This window comes from Danio rerio, chromosome 4 (assembly GCF_052040795.2).
Source record: "Danio rerio strain M-AB ecotype USA chromosome 4, GRCz13ab, whole genome shotgun sequence".
NCBI classification, from domain to species: domain Eukaryota; kingdom Metazoa; phylum Chordata; class Actinopteri; order Cypriniformes; family Danionidae; genus Danio; species Danio rerio.
Genome location: NC_141024.2, coordinates 9348112 through 9374333, shown reverse-complemented (window position 1 = coordinate 9374333; position 26222 = coordinate 9348112). Strand labels below are relative to the sequence as shown.

Below are 26222 nucleotides of genomic sequence, written 5' to 3'. Positions count from 1 at the left end.
GTCAGTCACATTCAGTCTGTCTTGCTCTGAGGGGCAGCAGGGGACTTTTTACACTGATATTCAGCACAGCGGGACATCTATAAGCAAAGACAGATGATCAGCATCAGTGTTCTTAAACACCTGGCTGCTAACATATACAGTATATGTAGCTTTGCATGACTACATGTGCCTGGTGTCATGCAAAATATGTTAACCTAGAAGTTTTGGTATTGCATTTATGGACTAATGAGGTTGCACTTCTAAAAACAATTTTACAACACTAAAAACACTTCTAAAAAGTATTTCAGTATGTAATTCATTGAATTGTATATGTGTAATATATTAGGTAAGATGGATGAATACTCCATTGAGGCAAACATTTGTTTATTAACGATCAAAATTGTAAACATTTATTTAGCTGTCGTAAAATGGACGGACCTTACTTAGTAGGGTAACTTTTACATATGTATAAATGACTTTTAATAGTATTGTTATTAATATTTAATAAACTTTTAAGTGTCATTTTGTCATTTTGTAAATCATTTACACTGCTCAAAAATTTATTTTCTCAATTTTCTTTAAAGTAGAATCCTAGTAGGAGATTCATGTGAAGAAAGATAAGTTGCTCTAAATTACAAAACTTGATATTTAAATAATATAATATAATAAAGAAATAAGAACGTTCTAAATCTTGATCATAATCCCTATTCTTTGAGTTTAGTCCCACTAATATACAAATGTTGGATTGAACAAGTGTTTTTAATGAAGTAAGATCGGTGACAGCCATCAAAAAGTTTATCTTGACAAAAATGCAAAGAGGAGGAGAAGGAGAAGAGGATGTGAAAAAAGGAGGGGATAAAGCATAAAGGAGCAAACAGACTTTTTTCCCCTCCGAACTAAAAGTGAAATGAAAATAGAAGAAATGTGCGCTATCCAGTGACTCCACGAGGAATAATTAATGCCAGAGATGCAAAAGACTCCGTAATTAGATTTTTTAATTATTGAGGATTTGCTTCTCCTCTGTAGTGGCCCAATTAAAGAAGCTCATCAAAACAAAAAAAAAGGAAAAGAAAAAGTAAAGTGAAAGACAGAGAGGATGTGCGTTTGCTCTTGTGCTTTACCTGTGTTTGATGACTCCTCTTCACTGATGAAGGGACGCGGCACGAGACGATAATGAACGACCCTTCATTTGGACGAAGCGGATGATTAAAAAAAGAAGAGAGGAGGAACTGAGTCTAATGATGGAGAGGTGCTGGTGGATATATATAAAATAGCGCGTTTAACTGCTTGACCTTGTCTACGCGTCTGTGTGAAATAATTAAAGTGGCGGCTGATGTGGAGAGTGATTTGAGAAGAGAGGAGAGATTAGTACAGTATCAGTTGTGTCTCCCATTGGGGAAAAGCAGCTCAGCGCTTCGGCTATGTAGGGCTGGCCACAGGAGGAGCTCCTCAATTAACATCAGAGATGCCTGAGGGAGAGCGGCCTAGTCCTGTCATGTAGACCCCTCACGCATACACTTTTTTGAGAGAGACACTGAGAACTTCTTCAACCTTGTCTGGTTCCAGCTGGTTTGGAGGATCTTGTTTTTTTTTCTTAAAGGCATTTTTGCTTTGGTCATGGTTTTGGCCTAAATTTGTTATGCATTGAGTGTTATGGATTTATTAGGCTGTTTTGGTAGAAAGGAAGTGGGAAAAGTGCCATTGATCTATTAGGGAAAAGGTCAAACTTAGAAAATTAGTCCTCTTAAACTTTCTAAATAGTATTGCTTATGCAGTTACTGAATAGTGTCAGACAGGGTATTTACACGGTCCAAAAAGTCTTAATATGTCCTATATTTCAAACAAAATTTTAGTTTAATTTTCAATTAAATTTAATTTTTTTTATTTTAAAGTCTTAAATTCAATGTAATTTTGTCTTGTAGGTCTTAAATAATTTCAAACAGGTCTTAATTTTGCTTTGTTTATTTAAAGCCACCCAATCAATTCAACACACATCCAATCAACAACAATGCATCTCAATAAAACTTTTAGCAAAATTATATTTGTAACTAATATTATAACAGTCTGTTGTGCATACATAATTTCTACATTTTTTGTATACAACTAGGGTCTGCTTGTTTTGGCACATTATTTAAAATATGTGGCTAAGAAATAACTAAGTCGAATTAGTTTTTTTATGGGACAATTAAAAAATCCTTAGAATTTAGCCCTATAGTATATTAGTCTTAATTTCATTCTTCCTGCTCTTAAAAAGGTCTTCAGCCTTATATTTGACTTGGTGAAACCTGCAGAAACCCTAGTCGGAACAAAATCTAGGTATCACTTTAGTTTAGGTCACAATCACAGTTTTAACAAACCATAAACTAACATTTCTAGCTTAATAAACTATGAAGTCGCTATTTTTTAATAATTAGTAAGGTGGAAGTTGGGTTTCGGTAAAATTCTTTAAAAAGTTACCACATTATTCTAATACAAAACAGATTTTTACCCAAATATTTTTTAACCTCTTCATCTTTCTTTCTTTCTTTCTTTCTTTCTTTCTTTCTTTCTTTCTTTCTTTCTTTCTTTCTTTCTTTCTTTCTTTCTTTCTTTCTTTCTTTCTTTCTTTCTTTCTTTCTCTCTTTCTTTCTTTCTTTCTTTCTTTCACAAAAAGGAGGATGGAGTTATAATGTATTTGCATTTTCTGCAAAATTATTTGACAGACAGACAGACAGACCTACCGACCGACCGACATAGATAGGTAGATAGTTTTATTGATTTGTATGTTTTTAAAAGCACTTTTTAAATGTGTGGCAATTTATTGCATGCTTTTTAATCTCTGACACTGATACCAAAAAAAGGGAACTTTGAGCATTGCTGTCAGGGTTAAGCTATAGCATGATGCTTTGCTCTACAGTTGAATCCATTGGGGAACACTGATGTGAATCAAAGGCCTTCAAGGTCCAGACCAGACATTTATGTGTGCGCAAGCCTTTTCAAGCCTGTTATCTAAATGTCAATCACTCTGTCTGGAAAAGCGTCAGGAAAGACGAAACTTTTTTTATTAAAAGCATCCGAATGTGGGGCTTCACGTCTTGACTGGATGTTACCTGTAAATTGGTCTCCAAGGCAAAAGCTCCTCATTTGTGTCTTCGCACATATGCGAGCGCCTTCAGCTCTTGGGAATTTCTTTACATCCTCATAAACACTGAATTTGTTTACTTGCAAACAGCGAGATAAATCACTTTATCTCCGTCCTTCTCCATAACATCAACCCGCTTTATCAGCCGCAGTCTGTGACGTAAATGGAAAAAAAATGATTCCGAGAATAAATTATACAGCAAATTAAGTGAAAGACGGACCGTACAATAGTTGGTACCCATCCTGTATTCATCTTGTCCTCCTTCTCTTGTGTCTTTTTCCGGCTGCTGGCGGTGGCGTGTGGTCGGGCGTCAGAATTAGCTGCCCCACAGCGATGGCTAATCAACACACTTTCACACTTCCTGAGGAGGAGGATATGTAACCCTCTCTCTCTCTCCCTCTTTTCCTCTTTTTTTTTCTCTCCTTCCCTCGCCACTCCTTTTCTTTTCGGCGCTCCTCTTTTCTTCTCCGGCTCCCTCCTCCCGGAGAACTTGGAAATAATTTGAGTCTCCTGGGTTTTTACACATTCTAATTTCCAACTAAATGGGACATCTGTTTGAGAAAAGGAAGATTTGCCACGGTTGCTACGGCAACTATCACTCTGTGGAAAAGAGAGGAAAGAGGGAGGAAAAAAAATGTCCAGCAGTTTCGCAGGCGGAATTAGACGCTGATTTTTTTAGTAGCACCGCCACAATCCCAGACAACCACTTCTGCGCTTCCTTGCCTCGGCTTTCTACATTTTAACTCCCTCTCCAGCTCATTACATCCTCTCTCAAACTCAATTCTGAACTGGATATTTATTTTCTCCGCACAGCTGTGGAGGAATGAAATGTGGTACCATGTGGCAAAACTTGTGCGCCGAGTGTTTTTGTCACCAATTAGAGATGGAGAAATTGTATTCCCCTATATACAGTCGCACATTCGCACAAATATGATTATGGTATGATGGTTGGTGGCAATAAAATTATTTTATGATGCTCATTTTAAACATTTTAAAAATGCAACACATTATTGCACTTATTGTATTAACACTTATTTATATTGAATAATTTACATTGAATTTTGCTACCGCTTTAAAGACATATTTATAATCCTCTTTTTTTTATGCTTCAAAGTATTAATCTCTTTTTCATCATGTTATTTTTTGTTTTAAAGCAGGGTCATTATAGTAAAAAAAATTATTTGTAAAACTAAACTTTGTTTTTGAAATTAAATAAATGTTAACTGAAAAATAAAATATATATAAACTTACATTTGTGGCTCCTCACAGCAAGAAGGTCGCTGGTTTGAGTCCCAGCTGGATCAGTTGGCGTGGGTTTCCTTTGGTTATCAGTCGTTATCAGCTGATAGAAATGGGCCTGTAGGGATCTTCTGCTTTGAATATTAACACTTTACTGTGCTTATGAAAAAATAAAAAATAAATAAATAAAAACGTCAACAAATTAAAATGTGCTTATAAAAGTTAAAAATGGTAGGTTACGGTTTTTAAAAAGTAAAAAAAAAAATGTACTTAAATGTAAAGTATTAACATATAGTAGCCTATTTATTAACACCTGGAAATGTTGCCTGGACCTTATAAATATAGGCTATATGTCATCATATTTATATATAAATCCTTTTTGGTAGATTTTTAAATATATAGCATTTACATATTACATATTTAATTTCTCTGCATACCCCTAGAAGAAAGCCCGCGTACCACTAGTGGTACACGCACCTTAGTTTGAGAACCACTGGTATAGATGATTAGCCATGTGGATGGATGATCAAAGCCTTTTGAGCCTACCAGTAGATGCAGAAGTCCCCTATTGGCCCAGATATATCAGCTGATAACCACTGATAACACCCATTCAATCGAGTGATAACATTCGAAGCGGGTGCAGGATCTCACTCAAAGTTTCAGATGGGAAATTTGAGGCAGAAAAATGCACAAAAATGCAACCGTATCACTTTGTGAACCGCATCTCTGAGCTGAGCAGAAAGGCCGTGCTGGGAAGCCAACAAAGAGCATTAACACAGCAGGAGTAAGTTTCTCTGACCTGACCGGTTCACCTTGCATGTGTGTGTGTGTTCATTAAACAGAAGGCAATAGCTTTGCATCCCTCCAAGGCGCTCCATATGACAGTCTCTCACACACACACTCACACACACACACAAACGGTCATTCACACTCATTTACATAGACACACACACGCACTGGTGCTGCTGTCCTGCACCTGCTCCTCACAGTTCAGACTAGAGCTGCCTGGCGATGTCTCTCTCTCTCTCTCTCTCACACACAGCCTCAGTTTTTTTCCTCATTCATCCATCCTCTACTTCGTCCACCTCCACCACACCATACAAACCACTATAGCACACAAGTTAACGTATTGCCAACGCAATTACAACGTATGACAGAGTGTTCGAGGGCTTCCAGAGGGAGCTCATTAGCACAATGTCTGTTTGAGTCGCACATATCTATCTCTCAGCACTCCTAAAATCCTTCCGGAAGAAGGACGAGAGACAAAGCCAAGGGACCCGACGGAAGAAACACAAGTAATCGTTCGGTGAAGTATCTCCAGACGCCCTGTGCTTTGTACTTTAAAGGCCTGTTGCACAAATAGTAATATTCAGATTTTCTTTCTCTTTTTTTGTTCTGTTTTTGCTCAAGGATATAGAACAGTATCAAACGATATAGCGAAGATGTTTGCAATACTTTAAAAAAGGTTACTGTGATCTAATAGTGATGTTTTTAAAAGAAATGTCCCTCTTATTTAACAATATAATGACAATGTACTGATTACCTACAACAGTAATTTTGACTTAAAAGGATATTTCGCCAAAAATTTTAAATTACTCACTCTCCACTTGTTTAAAAGGTGTATTTACATTTTTACCTAAATAATTTTTTGCTGCTTGTTCAATCTACTTTTTTATTATGAGCTATAACAACACAACTCTTGAGATTTTTGGGGGCAACTTAATTGCTTTATGTTCAATTTGTATGAACAGCCTAATCAATTTGTGTTGGGACAATGTCTTGAACATAACAATGAGTTCACTGTACTCAAATGGCCTGCACAGTCACCAGATATCAATCCAATAGAGCACTTTTGGGATGTTGTGGAACAGGGGATTAGCATCATGGATATGCAGCTGACAAATCTGCAGAAACTGTGTGATGCTATCATGTCAATATGGGGCAAAATCTCTGAGGAAAATTTCCAGTACCTTGTTGAATCTCTGCCACAAAGGATTAAGGTGGTTCTAAAGACAAAAGGGGGTCCAACCCAGTACTAGTAAGCTGTACCTAATAAAGTGGCCGGTGAGTGTACAATCAATGCCAAGACAGGTCAAAGGAATTTCCCACAGCTTCTGAAATTACTTGAATTTTCCTTTTAATATATTTCCCATCTTTTCCATAGATATGTTTTTTTAATCAGGATTATCCAGTCCTTGACAAGAGGTGGTCTGTCACAACCCATTTATTCATAATTAATTTCCTCACCAGCATCAGCAAATATTTAAAGACTTCTGAATGTTAAAAAAACGCCAGACAGTTTCTTATTGTATGAAAAACACACATTTTTCTCATTTTCTTCCACTTCATTTATTTCTTATTATCCTGTTACACTTTGTCTTGTATTCCTGTCTTCTTCATCTTGATTAACTGAGTATTATTTAAGTATTTCTCCCAATTGTTATTATTCTTCGTCTATAACTCAGAAACACATGAACTTACAGACAGCTTCTCTGCAGATGTTGTCCACTGAGGTTTTTTTATACTTGCAGTAAGCATTTATTAAACTTGATATTTCAAAAGGAATGCTGAATGTAGCTTTGCAGACGCAGAGGTCTTTATTCATGCATCCAAACTGCTTAAGAACTGCTTTTAAGAATGCATGGACGGACTTTAAAGGCAAAACAAATTTACTCACCGTCGTTCAATTTCAACATGACTTACTCTTTCCAAGGTACAGCACATTAAAGTAGCTTGTGCATATTTAAATTTGGCATATGTCAGATTTGATGTTGTTAATTTACATTGGTGTGTCTCGCAAAAAAAAAACAATTGACCTATTGGTAAGCCCCGCCCCCCTTAGTTACTGTTGCTAACTGTCTTTCTTTAGCAGCTGTCAGTGTGAAAAAAAAATTGTCCCAAGATGTTTGACACATTTTGTACACAGCTGGAACTGATCAAGAAGCATTCATGTGGGATTAATATATGCCATGGAGAATATATAAAAATTTTTAAGTAAATATGGTGCATAATAAGATTGATTTGGAAGCAAGGTTATACTGTATATTACACACTGTAATAAATGCAGGGTCCCACACAATACATTCATGCTGTCCCAACACAAATCAATTGCAAAAACAGGGGCGAGGCAGTGGCGCAGTAGGTAGTGCTGTCGCCTCACAGCAAGAAGGTCGCTGGGTCGCTGGTTCGAGCCTTGGCTCAGTTGGCGTTTCTGTGTGGAGTTTGCATGTTCTCCCTGCCTTCGCGTGGTGCTTTCCTCCGGGTGCTCCGGTTTCCCCCACAGTCCAAAGACATGTGGTACAGGTGAATTGGGTAGGCTAAATTGGCCATAGTGTGTGAAGGTGTGTGTAAATGTTTTCCAGAGATGGGTTGCGGCTGGAAGGGCATCTGCTGCGTAAAAACTTGCTGGATAAGTTGGCAGTTGATTTCGCTGTGGCGACCCCGGATTAATAAAGGGACTAAGCCGACAAGAAGAAAAACATAAAACAGTTAAGTTGTCCCAAAAGATCTCAAGAATTGTGTTTCATTTAATTTTTCATAGTTTAAACAAGCAGCAAATACATTTTTTGAGTGAGTTGTCACGATCTGAGACGACAAAATTCGGGATCAACCCTAATGTAAAGCAGGGACAGATTAAAGATGCATTTAACTCATTGATAACTTTAGCTAATATTAGTGTAAGCTAGGCAACACGGTGGAACAGTAGGTAGTGTGGTCTCCTCACAGCAAGAAGGTCGCTGGCTCGAGCCCCGGCTGGGTTAGTTGGCATTTCAGTGTGGAGTTTGCATGTTCTCCCCGTGTTCGCCTGGGTTTCTTCCGGGTGCTCCGGTTTCCCCTACAAGTCAAAAGAGTACAGGTGAATTGGGTAAGCTAAAATTGTCCAGAGTGTATGTGTGTGAATAAGAGTGTATGGGTGTTTCCCAGTGATGGGTTGTAGCTATATCCACATATGCTGGATAAGTTGTTGGCTCATTCCGCTGTGGCAACTCCAGATTAAAAAAAGGACTAAGCCGAAAAGTAAATAATTGAATGAATAGTGCAAGCTAGTTTTTTTTATTGATTAAACAGGGGAATACAGAGTTATACTTTTTAATAATTGTTATACTTCATAATGGTGGCTCAGTGGTTAGCACTATTGCCTTACAGCAAGAAGGTTGCTGGTTCGTGTCCAGTTAGCATTTCTGAGTTTTCATGTTCTCCCTGTGTTGGCGTGGATATCCCCCACAGTCCAAAGAGATGCTCTATAGGTCCAAAGACTATAGGCTAATTGCATAAACCAAAACATATGCCAGAATAGGTGGTGGTTCATTCCGCTTTAGCGAACTCTGAAATGGAGACTAAGCTGAAGGAAAATAAATGAATGAATAAATAAATATACTTTATAATATTTGGTAATAATAATCATTAAGTATTTTTTTCAGCAGTTGAAATGTCTTAAGAGCTTCAGGATTACTCTGTCGGGGAATCATAAAAAATGTTTGATCAGTGAAAAAGAGTTTACAGTTTGGGACAGTCAGCCTACATCCAGTTCTGTGAATGTGGTACTTTCCAAATAAAATAAGGATTTTAGCTTTTTTGTCTGTTTAAAAAAAATCCAAACGGTTTTACCATGTTTGCACCATCAAATTGTTTTGGATCTTTCGATGTTTCTCAATGACAATCAAACCTACAGATTTAGAAGTTCCAGTTCCTGTGCATTCGGTTCTCAGCTATCGTTGGCTCATCTGTGTTTGAATGGAGGGGCTTAATGATAGGTCAATATTTAATTCTGAATATGCTAATTAACTAATGAGATTCTTCTTTTATGTTAGTTGTGCTGTACCAAAAAAGGTCATATGGGATTGGAACGACATGAGGGCAAGTAAACGATGGCAGAATTGTCATATTTGCACAATCCCTTCCTCTAAAACAGTGCATCAGCTCTCCAGCACTTGTGCTCTTGGCTCATTATGTTAAACAGTGCTGTGAATGTTCCTGTTGATGAGTGTGAGTCCACACAGCTGTTCTGAAGTCTGCTGTGCACCCAGGCCAGTGTGTGTGTGTGTGTGTGTGTGTGTGTGTGTGAGTGAGTGAGAGAGAGAGAGTTTGAGAGAGGTGTCGGGCTGTGTGGGCAGATGTCTCATTGCACAGATGGGTTTGTTACTGCTGGTTTTCGGACTGTCCACATCAGATCCAGTGGACCAGAAATGGTCACCTAGGGTCCAAAGTCATTATCCAGCCCTTAGTTTATACTTAAGACTATCATTAATGCTTAATTGTCAGCAGAAACCATGGCTTAGCTGTTAAGCATGCATGGTCTGATATGTTGAGCTGCAGTGTCCGTTTGATTAATCAATTCGGTTTCTAATTCATAATCTTATTTTATTTTAATCACAACCGCCTAAATTGTTTTTTATTTAATGTTTTATATTATGGTAATATAATCAATGTTTTATGTTTTGTTATTAATTATATTAATTAATAATATTTTTATTAGCAAGTCTTATGATTATGCAAGAAACGTCTCATGGATGCACTGGGACAGATCCTCAGTGATGGATTATTGGGTGTCACTCTCACCCAGGTGATCTAGCCGGTGTTGATCAAGTCCCAACTTGCACCCTAGTAGCAGTTCATTGATCAGCCCTCTTAATCCTAAGCCACCTTGTAGCCTTCTTTGCTGCTTCGCTTGTGAATTTAATGGCCTTTTTCTTTGCCACCCCTATAATGCATGACTGAGGACTTTGCAAAGTGTACACCCTGCAAAGCCTCTACAACCAACTTCTATGGGCTCATTATGTCATGATTTACTTTGTGTTATATAATTTTTTGGGATTTGCTCATAAAATACAGGTCAAAAACTGTCATATAAAAAAAATTGTTGTTGATTTTAACATTTAAATATTTTAACGTTAAAACAATCAAAAGACTATAGTTTTAATTTTCTAGGTATAATTATTTGCTTATATTCCAAAAGTAAAAAATATTTTTATTTTAATCCAGTAAGGACCCAGTTACTTGTATTAAATACACATTTATTTTAACATACAATACAAACACATATTTTGTAATGATGTTTTTATTTTATTTTATTGTAATTTGGTTTGCTATTTTAATTAATAACCAGCCTTAACTGTTAAGTCTAAACAACCAACCGAATTTCCTTTTTCTATGATAATAAATGTAACAAAACCAAAATAGTCTGAAATCATTTTTAATTAGTTTGAAATTTTTATTTTATATTATATTATATTATATTATATTATATTATATTATATTATATTATATTATATTATATTATATTATATTATATTATATTATATTTTATATTATATTATAATATATTATATTATATTATATTATATTATATTATATTATATTATATTATATTATATTAATTTATATTATATTAATTTATATTATTTTATATTATATTATATTAATTTATATCATATCATATCATATCATATCATATTATATGTATTGAATCCAAATGCACTCCAGTGTGTGTTTGTGAGCGTGTCAGTGTGTCACGGCCCGTAGTCTTGGTTTCAGCTTTACATGCTGGGAGTTGCATAAGTCATGCTGTGGACCAAATGTCCCATATTTACCAGGTTTGAACCCAGAAACAGTGAAGCAGACAGTGAAGTTGTGCAGAGCATGTGTGCAGATATACGTCTGACAGACACACAAACACAGCCGCACTCGTATCGGCTCAAGCCTGCTCTAATCCCTTTATTGTCAGAGACTGATATACTGTGCCTTCCAGGGTTTCTGTGTCTGTTTCTCTGCTTCGGTGGAGTGTGTGCCTCTCCCGCTGTGCTGCTCGGACTGGAGCCCCGTGTGAATGGACTGCTTGCTTCTCTCAGATTAAACATCAAAGTCCAGCCGGCCCTGCAGTTCAGCGCAATACAACACTGCACATTGTGCTAAATATACAACACGCCATGAAAATACAGCTAAATGTGCAACACTGCCTAAACACACAAGTGCAGAACTAAGCACACTCTAAATATACACTGACTAAAACAAATGTACTGATGGGTCGCGATAAACCTTTTGTAGTTTAGTAGTTTTGTTGATGGTTGATTGGTGAAGTTGACTTGTTAGTTCCATAGTTAGTTAAGTTTGAATCTTTGTGTGTGTGCTTTTCTTTTGTAAATGTTTCATACATGCATATATTAACAAGAGAAATAATTAATATATATGAATATATTTATATTTCTCTTGTTTATTTATATTTTGTCATATTTATTTTTTAAGATATTTCATAAATAAGTAGTATATGTATTATAACTTATTTTGGTCAATTAAACTAATTTTTCTTTAATATTTTGTTAAAATGTTTAATTTCATTTAATTAAACAAAAATTAAGCAAATTAAACAAAATAATTATTCTCCCTAACATTTAATTTAATTTAATTTAATTTAATTTAATTTAATTTAATTTAATTTAATTTAATTTAATTTAATTTAATTTAATTTAATTTAATTTAGTTAAATTTAATCTAATTTAGTTTAGTTAAATTAAATTAAATAAAAAAAATTTAAATTTTTAATTTAATTAAATTTAACAAAAAATGAAATTAATTTAACTTAATTTAACCAAGAAAATATTCTCCCTAAAATGTATTTATTTAATAAAATTTTATTAAATTTAAAGCAGTATTGTTATATTTTTTTTTACACTGTTAATTTTATTACACACACTAATTTTATTTGAATCAACCTAAATTATTTTTTATTTTCTGTTTTATATACTTTATTATAAAATAAAAACACCTTATTTATTTATTTATTTATTTTATTTATTTAGTTAGTTAGTTAGTTATTTTTCCTGTTTAACTTGTTTTATTGTTAAAACCAATAACCAACCTAAACAGTCAAATACTGATGGATAACGTTAAAGTCTCTGTTTTGTTTTTCTTGCGTTTTCTTGCGTCATGAAAACTTGCATTATTGCTTACTCAAAATAGAAGTCGATTGCTTGCATGGTGTTTACAGCCCATCTTATGGGCTGCTTTATCTCCGTGGACTCCTGTGACCCGCGAGCTATTAATTGAAATAGGCTCTCTTAATGAGGTTATGTGTGTGTGTGTTCATTGTAAAAAAACTCTTCAGAGATATAATAGTATATCCCAGAAGATTTCCAACCTCTTCTTCTCACACACACATTTGGGTCAGTGTCAGAAATGTCACGTTACTAATTATTCACTTGCATACCTGCTTCTGTGTCAAGCACATCCAGTATCTTAAACACACACACTGAATAATGTGTACAGCTCCTCTGTAATTAGGGTCAGGATAACACCAGCATCTGTAATTACAGCAGCCACAGGTGAGAACAAATGAGGTCTACTTTTGCAGATGGCTTGTGTATGTTTGTGCTGTATTCGTATTGCTTTGTTGCGAAATTTATTGAGCAAATGGGCGCTGATTGTTAAAAAATGGTTCCTTATTGAAGCCTGTTTTTTTTTTTTCCAAGGCAAATTAAAGGTTCTGTTATTTATTTATTTATTTATTTATTTATTTATTTATTTATTTATTTATTTATTTATTTTATTAGATAAGTTTAAGTTAATGATCAAATCATAGATCATTATGCCATGCTGTATATTGCTGTTTTTAGCTGGAAGCAGGGCCGGCACATCCATATAGTAGTGAGAATAGTGAGGCCACCGCCTCCAGTCCTCACTTTCATCTGTGACACCCCCGGTCACTTTCGTTTTTACTTTTGGGTTGAGGGCCGTGTGATCGTCGTCTGCCTAGAGCACAAGTTCACCTAGCTCTGGCCCTGGGTGGAACACATGAATACAGTTTTTTTGTGTGTGTCTCTTCAAATGCAAATGAGTTGCTGTGACCCTCCCTTTTTCCAGAAAAGGGCGGAGTCTTTAAAGTTAAAGTGAAGTGAAAGTGAAATTAAACCTCCTGTATTGGACATTCTGACAACAACAATAACAACAACAAATGTCTGTTTGAAAGTCTTGTCAGTTTAAACTCCTGATGAACAGTTTTATCATCGCAATCTCACGACAATTCGTAACTTTTTGATTTAGTGGCTAATACATATGAACTCTTATGATGTAATTTGTACAATTTAGTACGATTTGCTCATCACCCAATGATGGTTGGGGTTAAGGGTGGGGTTAGTTGCCACGCCTCCTTTTTAAAATCGAACATTTTCGTACGATTGAATATTTTCGTATGACTGAACCACTAAACTAGTAAAACGTAAAATAATTACGTTTCCTTGTGAGATCAGGCTGGTTTTATACATCATAAATAAACAATAAGCAAAGTACATTTGTACAGATCTCCCCGTGTTGGCATAGGTTTCCTCTGGGTGGTCTGGTTTCCCCCCAAAGTCCAAAGACATGCGCTATAGGTAAATTGAATGAATTAAATTGTGCATAGTGTATGCATGTGAATAAGGGTGTGTATAGGTGTTTACCAGGACTGGGTTGTGGCTGGAAGGGCATCCGCTGGATAAACATTTGCTGGAATAGTTGGTAGTTCATTCTACTGTGGCAACCCCTGATACATAAGAGACAATGCCGAATGAAAATATATGAATGAATGAAAACTTGATATTTATAAAACCTGTTATAAACAAGACCTGCGAAAAACACTTTCTTTTCTGCATGTTTCCAGTTTTCCTTATATTTCTTCTCAATTTTCATACACACATTTCATCTCTCCGTTTAAATTGCTCCATCTTACCAGCAGCAAGAATTGATTTAGATTTCACATTTCTGTGAATCATTAATGCATTTTTTTTAAATCAAGATTTTCCTATAACCCCCATCTTCTCTTGCTTTAAAATCCTTAAAGTTAACCAATGGGATGAAATATTGAAGCCCCACAGCTTTTCCCCCCAGCCATGCATTTAAAGATTCATGGCAAAACTGCACTGATATCATTTGGACAAGAGGGGGTTTGCAGACGCTAACGCTTGATGATTTGACCCAGAGCTTACCTTATACTTTAAATAGACTTGTTTTTAAGGACTGCAGCACATTACCATCATAATAAGGTCAAACTATTTAATTAGTATTAATGATTTCTGCTAAAACAAGATAAATGGTTTAACTTTTAATTAATAATTAAACATTTTTTGGTGTAGCACACATGCCATGCATTAGCTACCATTTAGAACACCTTCACGACAACTTTGCTTGCGGTGACAAAGAATATGCAAAGATTTAGACTTTTTTTTCTTACTTTTGCGTCGGTGTGGCATCATGGGAGTAAAGGCATGAAAGCAAACAGCTGTCTTTGCTTTTTTATTCACCTTGACAAATTAAAGAAAGAATGAAAAAACATCTGAACTGATAAACACACAGATGGTTTAGAACATCAAGTACGCTGGTTGTGCTTTGCTGAATTACTGCGCAAGTTAGTCTCTGCTCTCCTGGCTTGATCAAATCTTCATTAAACTTTGAATTGCTTGATTGAATTACGCTCGCATTTATAGCAGGTCTTCATTGTGTATAGTGTTCGCTCTCATTTTCTTTCTGTTTATTAATCTCTCTCTCTCTCTGCTCCGTCAGAAAAATCAGTTTGGGACAGCAATAATAAGTCCGTTCTCAGTCCAGTGTAATTGAGATGTCCGTGTAAAGATGGAAATGAATATTTAAATGGCGCCATCAATATGCAAAGGTCATTTTAAATGTTTTAAGATTAGAGATGTGAAATAATCAGACTGCGTCCACTGGCCTTCGGATGTTTGATCATAAATGTTTAGACTGCGATGATGGAGGTGATTTGAATATTAATCGGATGAAATCAATTGAAAATAGCATTTGCTTTCCCATGTGTCTCTCCTTTTCTCTTGACCTTCCTGAGATGATGAAACCCAGGGCTATCTGGATGGCTCCTCAAAGGGTGTATGTGTATGTGTGTGTGTGTGAGCAGCACAGGACATTGATGCGTCAGCCAGCTATAAAAGTAAACGTTTCATGCGACTGCTCTCTATAAATTACAAAATCCTTGTAGAGGCAAGGGAACCTTCATGTGTAAACTGACATACACACACAGACACACACACACACACACTCAGTCTTTCAACATACTCACACACATAAATGTGCAAATCCGCCACAGCAGAGGAAGATGGATCTGGGGACAGATTGTTAGTGACATGTTAATTTCTATACCGTCACTCAAGCTTGGTGCATCTGCAATCAAAGTGATGGGGCATAGGCAAAACCATCAACCCCCCCTCCCCTCTCTGTCCTTACATACTGTCTGTCTCTACCTGCTTCTGTCTCTTTCCTCCTATCTTTCTGTTGCTTCTTCGTTTCTCTCCTTCTGGTCATATTTAATAAAATGTAACAACAATAATTAATGAAAAAATATTTACATGAACTGTAAACAGTTGAAGTCAAAATTATTATTCTTTTTCTAATATTTCCCAAATTATGTTTAACAGAGCAAGGAATTTTTCATAGTATTTCCTATAATATTTTTTCTTTGGAATAAAGTCAGAATAAAAGATTAATTTTAAGGTCCAAATTGTTAGCCCCTTTAAGCTATATTTTACTTGATTGTCTACAGAACAAACCACTTTTATACACGCTCTGATAAAAATGGTACAATGTTGTGTCAAAGAAGGTACAAAGCCTTGTCACTGGGGCAATACCTTTTATAGGACAGAATTGTACCTTAAGACAAAGAAACACATTTGTACCATTTGTACCTTTAAGGACCTTCATAAAAGGTACCACTAGTGACAAGATACTTTGTACCTTAGCAGCGTCAAATGTCTTCCTTCAAGAACTATTTAAAGGCATTGTGCTAGTGTATATCCAAAATGCCTCAATTTATTTTCAGTAAATATCAAACGTCAAATACATTTTCTTTTTGTATAAATGCACCTTTTCTATTTACAATAAAAATAAAAAATACTTTAACATCATTAAAAAGAACTATTGTTCACTAAACAATTCATAACACTTTTCACAAAATGTTGCAGAAATACATTCTTCCATGTACAATAGAAAACTTTTTAATCCCCAATTTTCACACAACACCTTTGTAATCACTTAAAAGTTCATTTAATTTACTCAATTTTAAAATAGAAATAGAATTATGCAAAAGTTTTGTAATGAGATATGCACAATGTTTGGTTAACTTTACAATACTAAAATGTCTGCATGAACACTTTGCCTTTTTCCAGCTCACATGCGTAGTGGAAAGCAAATACCAAAAGGTGCGAATATCAATAATGAAACCGTATTTATCAGAAAATGTTTATTAAAAATGCCTTAAATGTTAGTTTACTGTACCTATAGTTTTGTTTTATCAGTTGTTTTGTTGTATAGAACTTAATAATAAATGTGTATGAGTTTCTTTAAACATATGCTTTTAAATAATGATTTATGTTTTAATATGGAAATTATTCATAAAATCACTCTGCCTTTCCAGGCATATTTATTTTCATATTGTAATAAAGAAATTGTCAAACACTTATGTATCTTTTTATGAGAACTATTGTGTACCTTCATTTCAATTGTATCATAAAAGGTACAAAACAATATCATACAAGATCTTTTCTGTACCATATAAGGATAATTCTGTATCTTTAAGGAACCTTATTTGTACCACCGTGTACCTTTTTTTCTGAAAGTGTACAATGACTTGCCTAATTACCCTAATTTGCCTAATTAACCTAGTTACGCCTTTAAATTGCACCTTAAATATCTAGTAAAATATGTCATCATAGCAAAGATAAAAGAAATCAGTGATTAGAAAATGAGTTATTAAAGCTATCATGTTTAAAAATGTGTTGAAAGAATCATCTTTCCGTTAAACAGAAATTGGGGGAAAAATGTACAGGGGAGCTAATATTTCAGGAGGGCTAATAATTCCAGAAGTCTAATAATTCTGACTTCAACTGTATTTTAATAGCTCCCACACACATACAGTTCTGTCTTTGTGTAAGGCTGTTGGTTATTATTGTACAAAACATAAATAGAAAATATAATGTGTGAGATTTTTAAAAACGAACTCTGACTTTGTGCGCAAATAATAGTTGAATTATTTAGTTAAAGTTTTTACATACCAAGAACTAGTTTTATATTGCTAACAGAGTGTAAATAACTTAAAATAACAAAATTCTTGAACTCAAAAAAACAAAGTCGTTGATATCTGAAAAAAATACCATAAACAACATTACAATCGTTACTTTAAACTAAGGAATGAATAAATATTGATAACACCTTAGTTCATGCTATTAACTACTGGCTTATTACTTACCTATTGTAAATACAATAACGATTCATTAGTAGCTATAAATATGATCTTATTTTGTGTCCCTAATCCTACCCAAAACCTAAACCCAACTTCTACCTACTTCTAACTATTAATAAGCAGCTAATTAGTTGTTTATTCAGCTAGTAGTGTTTGTTAATGACTTGTTTATAATTTGAATTGTGACCTAAACTAAAGTGCTACCTAAATATTTAAAATAATTACGTTATTCTAAAGAAATGCATTTTTGTGATAATTACGAACCTAAATTAATATGCTAACACCAAGTCCTATTTTTGTTTTTGCTTACATGGCTTTAAGACCACAGAAAAGCCTGTTCCAATCCATTTCATTGGCAGTGAACTGAACAAATGCACAAACGGTAATCCTCTATGTGTAGCGCCCACTTACCAGCCATTCTGATCAGTTTGGACTACGCTGGGCGAACGTTACATCACCTAATTAATATTCATGAGCCCGGCTTTTCAAACTGCTTTTTGGGACAGTGATGGTATGATGGCAGATGACAGTAAATAATGGCAAGTGGGCTGAAGAAAATAAAGACAATAAAAGCTCTCTTGAAACATCTTAACTCTAACACGAGCACCATTTTCTTGCTCTAATTGAAACTTTTTCTCTCATATTGTCATTAAAAAGTGTTTTCTCATTTCTTTTGCTAAAAGAAATGATAATCTGATCAAATGTATAAACAATCAGTAAAATGCAAGGCAAATATATTGGTCATGGACACATCAGCAAGCCTTAACTATGTTTTTCCAATCATTATGTATGTTTTCAGGCAGCCATGGTACTACGGCTGGGGTTTTAATCTACCACGAGGACAAGCTCTGCTGGACAAGTGGAATCAGATCCCAGACTCAACGGATATTCTTCTCACACACTGCCCTCCTCTGGGTAAGACCTAAATCACATCACACACACACACACGCACGCACGGAGCATGCGGTAATGGTTATCTCCCATTATGTTGTCTTCATCCTTGCGCACACACTCTTTTTGCTTTGAGGCTTTGGCAGATGGAGTTGCTACAGCAGGCTGCTAAAGCATGCAACACTGAGACGCTGTTCGCAGTGCAGCAAATCCCTTCGCACATAATAAAAGCCTTAGTCACACACACAGTCATACACACAGAGAACGGAAGTTTGTGCGTTAAAAAAAACTGCTGCGGTTTAAAACACTAAGCTTTTGGGCTTTGGGATTGTGACAATGTGTAATTCTCATGGTAAAGATTTGTCACACTATACGTTCATGCAATTGTAGGTGTTTATCTTAGTGTGGCAAATTAGCCCTAATTGACATCTCTAAAGATTCACTGTGAATGTATGCATTGTGTCTACGTTTTTAATCATTCTTTTAATTCATTCTTTCATTGAAAGGCCTGTTTACATCGGTAACAAAAATTATACTCAGCTCAGAAATAAAGTTGCACGATTATTTAATATAATTTAAATGTGCTAATATACCCTTGAGGTATTCATGTGGACCTTTAAGAGACAAATTTGTACCATTTGAAAAGGTACCACCCTAGTGACAGCTCACGGACCTTTATTTCTGAGTGTGTAGTGTCCACATTTATTTTGAGTATTTATCCTATGTAATTATTTGAAAAGTTTTGATTCATTAAATTGGGAGAGCTGACATTTTTGTTCTGACTCTTTAAAGCTGGATGGATTCCGATTGGCTGTTAGTAGAGTTGTCGCGATACCATTAATTCACATTACGATACTATACCTGCTAAAGTATCGTGAATCTAAGTGGTATTGCGATACTGTAATTCATAACTCAAATCTATGAAATAAAGAAAATTGTCTGAAATACTATATTTTATATGTTATAATAGGCCAACTCGAATTGAATTCATAATAATATTCATAAACATTTGTACATCACTTCACCTAAAATGCATTAGTTCTTTTTGTTTATTTTGTAGATAACTGACAAACAAAAATACATTAAAATCAAGATACAAAGTATACCAAACAAAACTCGTTACAAAAAAGCAAATGAGACTATATGAAGAGGTCAAAATTTGTTTCAGTGTTTCCTGTTGCTCTTTTTGGTTTATCATCTATATATATATATATATATATATATATATATATATATATATATATATATATATATATATATATATATATATATATATATATATATATATATATATATTTATTATTATTTTTTTTTTTCTTATCAGCTAGGAATCCAAAGTCGTTCTTTTTAAGAGAGCTACTAAATCATATTGACAAGAACAGAAGTGAACTAATTCAGATGTGCGATCGAACCAAAGCTTCAGAAAACGTGCAAAAGGCTACCTATATAAAAGGTGTGACTTCTACTCAGTTTTTCAACCTTAAAGGGCTCCATAGACTATTAAAATAAAGTGGTCTATTGTTGCACAAGCGTGAGAGCATTTTAGTGACTTTTCCACATGCAACATTATCTATTGTAGATAGACAGTTAATAATGATACTATCGTTTACAAACTACAATCGCACTGCCATTATTTTGGAGCTGTAGTATCACAATACTACCATGGTACAGGTAAACCGTGCAAACCCTTGCTTTTAGTGTTTTTATCAATCATCAAATGATTGTAAAATGGTTTAAATATAATTACACTGAGATTATTCCTCTGTTTTAGCACTGTGCTTTTATTCTTTTTATTAATTATATGGTTACAAGCATGATTAAAATAATTTGTAGTGTCCTTGGATGTGAATGGGACTCTTCACAAATAGATTTTCACTTGCATGTAAAACAATTAAGGCATCGCAGTGGCTCAGTGGTTAGTTAGCACTGTCGCCTCACAGCAAGAAGATCGCTGGTTCGAGTCTTAGCTGGGCCAGTTGGCATTTCTGTGTGGAGTTTGCATGTTCTCCCAGTCTTTGCTTGGGTTTCCTCCAAGTGCTCCGGTTTAATACACCATCCCAAAGACATGCCATATAGGTGAACTGAGTAGGCAAAACAAATTGTCTGTAGTGTATGTGTGTGAATGAAAGTGTATAGGTGTTACCCAGAGATAGGTTGCAGCTGAAAGGGCATCCGCTGCGTAAAACAAATGCCGGATAAGTTGGCGGTTCATTCCTCTGTGGCAATCCCAGATTAATAAAGGGACTAAGCCAAAAAAAAGAATGAATCAAGCAGTTATTTATGCAATACATAATTTGCCCTGTGTAAAAAAACAACAACAACAACAAGCAATCTTAATATCAATGCACTCACCCAATTATATATGTATACTATATTATACATATAAAGTATATACTTTTAGTTTATAGTTACAGTTTATATTATATGATATTACTACTCTTACATTTTATATTATATGCTATTACTATTCTTTGTTCTGTATTGTAGGTTTGGGGATCAAAAACTGGTTTGTAATTTAGACCCAAAGTGTGTGTTGGTTGTGGATGCTTACCCATTTTTTGAATGCACCCAAATTATTGCAAAAGAAAAGTCCAGCATGCGAACAAGGCCTGCTGATTCTACCATGGCTTGGGCGCAGCTCATGAATATTAAATAGTTGTCAGATAAGTTGCTTGGTAACCTTGCTAGAGTGTCCAGTCGCATCATCTAATTAGAATTCAGCGAGTCAAGACTTGATCCTGATAGAGTTCTTAAATGAACACCCAGTCTGTCCAAGATGTCAATATGTTGTGTTGTGGCAACTTTGTCTAAACAACTTCTTCCTCAAAATGACTAAAACTTCATTAAGGAATCGCAAATGCAATCAGATGCAGAATTGTTCAAATTCATTACGATTCCCATCTCTAATTTGGAAGTAGGATACCAAGTGGCATTCGTCCTGCTTTGTTTCTCCAAAAGCATAAATTAACCAAATTGTCTGTTCTAATCCTTCTGTCATCCGTGTATCTCTCTGTGTGCTTTTCTTTGCCTTGTGATGTTCATATTAGTCATTACTGCTTTTTTTTTCCGGCAGGGTTTTTAGACTGGGTGCCCAGAAAGATGCAGCGTGTTGGCTGTATGGAGCTATTGAACACAGTCCAGAGGAGAGTTCAGCCCAAACTGCATGTATTTGGACACATTCATGAAGGTAATCACATCATCAGATGATAACATTCCCAACTGCCTATAAATCATATGCATGAAAATCCACACCGCCTTGTGATCTCAAACATATTTGTTCATGCTGCCGTCAATCCGGCGTGTTTTGGGGTTAGCAGGGCAGAGTCTGTCCCATGCTGCTTTGCCTTCTGACAGCTTTATTGCAGGAACTAGTTCACATTCATATTCACACAGTAAATATAGCACACACACACACACACACACATACACACACACACACACACACACACACACACACACACACTTAAAATTGCCTTTAATAAAAATTCCTCATCATCGTCATAGGCAGTATCATTGCATTTTGCTTGCGTGTTATGCTTTGCACGTCTGTGTTTGCCATATTTCTGCATATTTTGGGCACCATAACATTAACATATCCTTCCGTAACATAAAAACAGCAGTCGTTTGCTACTTTTGTTTGCCATTTTAGCAGTTTTTAGTGGATAAAATCTTAACAGTAATAATCTCTCATAAACATTGCATGGTTTTTGCTCTTAATTTAGTGTTTAAAGCTCAGTTCAACCCCAAATGAAAAATCTGTCATTTACTCACCCTTACTCACGTCTTTCTGAGTGAATTTATTTAATCTGAAAAGCACAAATGAAGATATTTGATCAGAAGTAAGAGACTCAGTAAGGAAATCTATATGACCTAAACCAGGGGTGTTCAAAAGTGATCCTGGAGGGCCGGTGTCCTGCAAATTTTAGTTCCAACCCCAATTAAACACACCTGAATCAGCTAATCAAGCTCTATCCAGGTGTACTAGAAACTTCCAGGGAAGTGTGTTGAAGGAAGTTGTCGCTAAACTATGCAGGACATCAGCCCTCCAGGACTGAGTTTGGACACCCCTGAACTAAACAGTTTAATCCAAGTATTTTTGGAGACATGGTTGCAAGATAGGCTCATTCGGAAAACGTACTTCTATATACATTTCTGGAGAGCATTAATTATGTAGCCAGAGGTATGTATGGCTGCATTATGTCTTTAAAACGAATACTACAGGACGGTATGATGCCGTTCTTTTTCGCGCTTACCAGCTGACCGCTTACCGCTGTTGCCAGTTTGTCCAGTGGCTACGTCTGGGGATTTGAGACACGAAGTGGAGTTGACCATGTCAACAGGGTTTGAGTCCAGTGAAGAATGGTTCTAGAAAGCAAGTAAGACAAAAACAAAAGCCAAAAAAAAAAAAAAAGAATATGTGGTCAAATTTGAAAATATGGTAAAATAAGGCTGCTGCGAGAGCTTTTTTTTTCTGGATTGCTTTTGTAAACACTGTCGGTTGGGTTTAGGAAAGTGGGTGGACGCTGGTCAAACAGTGCTTTTAAAACACTATCGGCTGGGTTTTGGGTAGCAGTTGAGTTTGGGTATTGGTTAGTTTGTGAGTCAGTCAGTCGGTCTGGGAGTCAGTCAGTCAGTCAGTCGACAGCAGCCTCTAGCAAATGTACTTGAAAACAACAGGTACGAATGGCACTCGCGAAAGACATTTTAGCCCTCAAAAAGTGTACACAGTGGCCTCTGACGGATTCACGAAAGAAAAAACGGCAAAAAATGTAGCTCCTGGGACATATTTGGCACTCTCCAGAAATGTATATAGGGGTACGTAATCAGATTGAGCCTGGGTTGCTTGGTTGCTTTATATGATGAATAGATCTAACTTTGACTTTTGTTTACATTGCATTACAATACAAAGAACAATCTATGAACATGAACAGAATTAGAAGTAGAACTACAAATATATATACTATCAAATCTATTCTTATTCTTTGTATGTGAATTAAATCTGTTCCTTATATTATGACTCTTCAGAATACTTGGGTTAAACTACTCAATTCATATAGGTTTATTTTTTGATTTTTTTTTAAAGAACATTTTGTAAAGACTAAAATATTTGTAAAGATTTGTGCTTCGAAGATGAACTGGTGAATTACGATGAACAATTCATGAGTGATTACAGATTTTCTATTTTAATACAGCGGGTGAGCTAACTCTTTACCACTCTCAACCTTGCTTTTGACCTCATCAAAGTCATCTTCCACCTTTTTATTAGAACGCATGTGACGTTTTCAGCTGAAGAAAATAAAATATCTCTGCCCTTTGTGTTTGTGTGAGCTAGGCTACGGTGTGATGACTGACGGAACCACCACATTTGTTAATGCCTCTGCGTGCACAGTGAACTTCCAACCTATGAACCCGCCCATCGTTTTTGACCTGCCCAATCCCCGGAGCTCATGATTGAACTAAGACCCGCCCCCTTCCTTTAATCAGGGTCTCGTTTTGAGCGTGTACGGATGCTGTGTTGTGTATATAAAGCGGGGCGAGAGATGCTAATTTGGATATTCCCAAGGATATTTACATCCATTTTTTTTGTGCCATGTGACACACACGGGACAATTGAACTTTTTTTCTGAATTGAAATCTTACGTTGCACTTGAATCGGCGTGACAATCGTGTGTACTTCAAAGTCATGGAAGCCAATCAGTGCTTGGATGATTGGAAGTCAAGCATTTCCTCATTATAAGGCACTTATTTAAGGAACTTTGTAACCTTGTAGCCTCAATGGACCTCTGGTTAGCTCTGGATCCGCTCTTGAAAGTTACAGGATGTGTCCAGGGGAAACTGCGCTATGGTGCAAAACAAGTTTGTTCAGGGTCTTTAACATTTTCCTCTTTCTCTCGCTCTCTCTTTCTCAGAGTCTCAGTCTTTCATCCTACTTTTTCCTATCGGCTCTGTTGTTATATGTTGCTCTTTTGAACTTGGGGCCATGTTGGATCATTCACTGAGAGAAATACATTTAATACACCCTGAACAACAGGAATGTACTATTTTAAATATTGATGGTAAAAAAAAGAAACAAAAAAAAATGTCCCTGTGTTCTCCACTTTTCCATGCCTTCTTTTATTGTTCGATTTACTGTAAACTGTGTAAAACTGTGAGTGTGTTTTCAAGCAAACGGTCCTTCGCTAAAGCAGCGTGGACTTTCTACAGTAGTTTGAAGTGTTTGTTTAAGGTCAAATATTTAAAAGTTCTTCTAAAGCGCCGTCGCTAGCGTCCCTCCTCCGAATATCAAAGACTCGTCATGCAGGCGAAGTGCGCTTTTTGCATTACAAGAATATGTTGCACTTTGATCCACATGCTCCCCACTATAATTTATTAACATTCCTCCTGGCGATAATTTACTCCCATGTGTTTTACAGCTCTTCAGCATTAACTGTGTGTGGCATTAGGCCTAATATGACGGTTCTGTAAGATGTGCAGAGGGTTTTCATCTCCTCCATATAAGTGGGTGAATAAAAATGAACAAATCGAACAAATTATCACTCTGCGTGTGTGTGTGTGTGTGTGTGCGCGCGTCTGTGGGCTCCTGCGTGTGTGAACGCGATCAATTGCTTCTCTTTCATAGCCTGAGGAAAAGAAAGAATCAGAGGACGGAGAGATCGAAGAGATAAAAAGAAAAAAATATTGGAAACGCCAACTAGGAAGGATGAGCTGATGTCTGGGAGACGGATCTTTATTTTTTTATTTATAAGGGTTTTTTTGCTGTTTGTGCACTTGTTTGCATTTGGTCAGAGGTGCTTCACGGTCTCTTGTGGCTTTCCTCTGTTTTTTCCCCCCACTCTGTTCATTCATGCCCGTATGTGGGCCTTTTCTTTGAAGACGTTGTCATCAGGTTTACTGCTGTGCTCCAGTTATTTTTTTCACAGCATGCTGTTCTGAATTGCCAAACCTATTTTGTGGGTTGTTTGTTAATTCATTGTGTTGTGAAATTTCAGTGCTAAAGATATGATTTGGGAGTTTTTATCTATTACTTTTGGTAAATTCATTTTATGCCATTTTTAAACTTCATGGTGTTAAATAAATTCTACTAGAGATGAAATCTCTTTCTAAATCTTCTATCTCTTTCTAAAAAATTTTTTATTTTTTTGGTTTCGATCGTTTGTAAATAAGTTCACACTGATATTTATGCACAAATATTGCATCGAACAAACTCAAGTGTTTAGAAATGTATGGCTTCAATGTAAAATCACTCCAAAATGAAGAAGTTACATCATGTAAAGATATGTAAAGATAAAGGCATTTCATACAGTAAAAATGCACTTTTCACATGTTCATATTGGGAATGTAATGTTACAGAATTTTAGAATAAAAGGTCCTACTTCATATTAAGTGGCCTTAACTTAAATATACAGTACTTACACTGGAATTAATAATTTGCTACAAAGATCTTTTTGTGTAAATCCATGTTTTTACATTGCACTTATGCTTGATTAAATACCTGCATGTAACTACAACTGTAATTAATTTGTGTAATTACATTTATAATTACATTGTTTACGCACCCTTAATACTACCCAGACCAAATCTGTTCCTAACCTTATGCATATACCACCTCAACAGCACCAGAAGAGTTCTGCAATTCATTATAAACACATTAAGCACATTGTTTTTATCTTCTGGTGTAAGTGCATATTAGTTAATGATAACTAATATAAAGTGGGACCGATTAAAAATAAATTATTAAAATGTAGAATTTTTCATGGACAG

At 35.5% G+C, this 26222-nt stretch overlaps 1 protein-coding gene across 6 annotated transcripts in view; it reads left to right on the top strand.

The window, feature by feature from the left end:
* Positions 1-24994, top strand: part of mpped1 (metallophosphoesterase domain containing 1) — a 52348-nt gene extending 27354 nt beyond the window's left edge. For 2 of the 6 annotated variants that reach the window (XM_087248015.2, XM_087248014.2), the window contains exons 5-7: positions 18370-18485; positions 21535-21648; positions 23794-24994. In XM_087248015.2, the coding sequence (XP_087104141.2) occupies positions 18370-18485; positions 21535-21648; positions 23794-23912 (349 nt within the window). In that variant the 3' untranslated portion in view covers positions 23913-24994. Of the gene's footprint in view, positions 1-18369; positions 18982-21534; positions 22343-22494 lie in introns of all 6 variants that reach the window. The other 4 variants (XR_015482585.2, XR_015482583.2, XR_015482579.2 and 1 more) reach the window with 3 other exon arrangements.
* Positions 24995-26222: the final 1228 nt, after the last annotated feature.